Source organism: Asparagus officinalis, chromosome 1 (genome assembly GCF_001876935.1).
Source record: "Asparagus officinalis chromosome 1, Aspof.V1, whole genome shotgun sequence".
In the NCBI taxonomy this organism is placed as follows: Eukaryota; Viridiplantae; Streptophyta; class Magnoliopsida; order Asparagales; family Asparagaceae; genus Asparagus; species Asparagus officinalis.
In genome coordinates, this window is record NC_033794.1 from 22,724,428 (window position 1) to 22,726,886 (window position 2,459).

The following is a 2,459-nucleotide window of genomic DNA, read 5'->3' on the forward strand; positions in this document are numbered from 1 at the left end:
ACAGGTGATGTGTCCCCTCCCTATTGCATAATGAGTTGGCATGACCAACTCATTATGCAATATGGAGGGGACACCTCACCTGTCCCCTCCCTTGGTCCCATATTTTGGGTCCCCGTAGCAGCACTCATGTGAGAATGTGTTACAAAACTTGTGATCCATACATGTGTCATAAAATTTATAATACATACATGTGTCACAAAACTCACAGTACATCGAAGGTGACATATACATGTGTCATAAAACTTGTGTCACATGCATGTGTCAAGGGTGGTGACACATAATTATGTCTAGACCAAAAAATATAAAGAGCATCACCATTAACACTATAACTTTTCAGAAAGTCACTCATCCTAAAATTACTCTCACAAAAGGACACCTAACTTTAGAGTTGTTTAGCATATACACTTTCATAAATGTTTAATCGTCATCATAATTAAAATCTAAGATTTGTTATTTAAGCCCATTAATAGATCATCACACAATCCATATTGACTGTTAGCCTTTTTTAAATATATTTAATTGTATATCTAATGACACAAACATGCATCGTGATTTGCCATACTTTTTATTTGTATTACTATTATTTAATCTTGTGCAAATGAAATGACACTTTTTTATATGTCATAAAATTAGTGTAGACACGTGCAGTTGTAGTGAACCAAGATTGGATTATAATGAGGTTGCAACTGTTTCCCTCACAGTATGAGGGCATTGGCTTGGACACGTTCCTATAGTAGCAGCCAACAATGTTTCACGATCCTACTCATCATCAGTTAATCCAATTACTGACTGGCTTCTTTTCCTTTCCTCAATTTTCCTGAAGAGGATAGACCGGCGTTTAGAAAGCAAAACAAGCAGCAATGGCTAAGGTTAAGGTCTATGGCCCGGCATTTTCGACTGCTGTGTCGAGAGTTCTGGCTTGCCTTATAGAGAAAGAGGTGGAGTTTCAGCTCATACCCATCAATCTCTCCAAAGCTCAGCACAAGTCCTCTGGCTTCCTCAAACTTCAGGTACTCCCTTTTCAATCCCCAATTCCCAACGAAATTAGCTTAACTGTTCTTATTAATTTGGATTTTTTTCTTACATTTTGTGCAGCCATTTGGCCAAGTTCCTGTGTTTCAGGATGAGTCCATCACTCTCTTTGGTATGCAAGCTTCATCACTGTCTGTCGAATTTTATGTTATGTCAATAGATACACTCAACACACTCAACGGCCCTAAGAAAAACATAGCCGCAGCCTTGAGATTTCCTTTGCAGTTAGTGAAGTGAAAGAAAATCTTAGCCGACGAACCATATTGTTTCTTTTTTGGACTAAATTCTCCCAAATTTTTTTTTTCTGAATGAAAAATTCTCTACATTTTAGGTTATTTATGCACATGAGTTTTCAGCTACGTTGTTACTACGGTTGCTAAATTGAAATTTTTTAGGTTTGGTTTCTTGTGCAATTCAGCTAAAAATTCAGTCGTTAGGAACATATTCAGTTTATAATTTGATATAACTTTCCAGTTTCGATAAACTTTTTACGTACTGAGCCCTAAAACGTAACCTGATATCTTTGATTAGTCCGAACTTTCAGATATCTCAATCAATTCCTGTCTTAGTCTTGGTAAGATTCAGCATTGACAAATTCTAGAACTTAAATGCAGAATCCAGGGCAATATGCCGATACATCTGTGACAAATATGCAACCAAAGGCAAGATGGGCTTGATGGGCAATACAGAGGGTGGACTAATTCATCGAGCTTCCATAGATCAGTGGCTAGAAACCGAGTCTCAGAGCTTCAACCCTCCGACTTCAACTTTAGTCGCGCAACTAGTTTTCTATCCTCAAATGAAGTTGAAACAAGATGCAGCAGCAATCAGAGACGCTGAGAGAAAACTGAAGAAAGTACTAGATGTTTATGATCACAGGCTAAGTGAGAGCAGGTTTTTGGCTGGAGAGGAGTTTTCATTAGCTGATCTCTCTCATTTGCCTAATGCTCAGTATCTTCTTAACTCCACTGATCGTAGTCATCTCTTTACATCGAAGAAAAATGTTGGAAGATGGTGGGAGGAGATCTCAGGGCGTGCATCGTGGAAGAAAGTCCTTGAGATGCATTAGGTCTTAGACTGCAACTTGATCTTTGTTGGTAAAGTTTGTAGCTATGGATTTTGTAAGATTTTCTTGAAGCAGAAAATATTGTCACTACTGGAAAACTTGGTATTACCCAAGGAGCTTTACCCAGAGATGCAAATCCTAGCTGTTACGTAGAAGTACCCAGGAAATTACACGTGGGTATTCAATTTATGGGAATCAGATACAACATCCATCGCTGGTCCATGGGTTATGGTCAATAGCAATAGATTTTGTTGGGAAATAATCCTGACGTATGTGTTTGTTTGAGTCATTAGGAGATTGTTAAGCAGTTGAGATTTAGGAGACTGTTAGAAGTTGAGATTTGTGATTAGGAGATTGGAAG

The 2,459-nt window shown here is 38.1% G+C and overlaps 1 protein-coding gene across 1 annotated transcript; it reads left to right on the forward strand.

Moving 5' to 3' along the window:
- LOC109842044 (glutathione S-transferase F11-like) lies at positions 722-2,224 on the forward strand. The gene is made up of 3 exons (XM_020410963.1): positions 722-1,010; positions 1,096-1,144; positions 1,647-2,224. The coding sequence occupies exons 1-3, from the start codon at positions 861-863 to the stop codon at positions 2,099-2,101; spliced, it is 654 nt and encodes a 217-aa protein (XP_020266552.1). The 5' UTR covers positions 722-860; the 3' UTR covers positions 2,102-2,224.

Bases quoted from the DNA above. Each gene is read 5' to 3' on its own strand.
- LOC109842044 (XM_020410963.1), top strand. From the start codon at position 861: ATGGCTAAGGTTAAGGTCTATGGCCCGGCATTTTCGACTGCTGTGTCG. The intron at 1,011-1,095 runs GTACTCCCTTTT...CATTTTGTGCAG, and splicing joins CTGGCTTCCTCAAACTTCAG to CCATTTGGCCAAGTTCCTGT. The intron at 1,145-1,646 runs GTATGCAAGCTT...ACTTAAATGCAG, and splicing joins TGAGTCCATCACTCTCTTTG to AATCCAGGGCAATATGCCGA.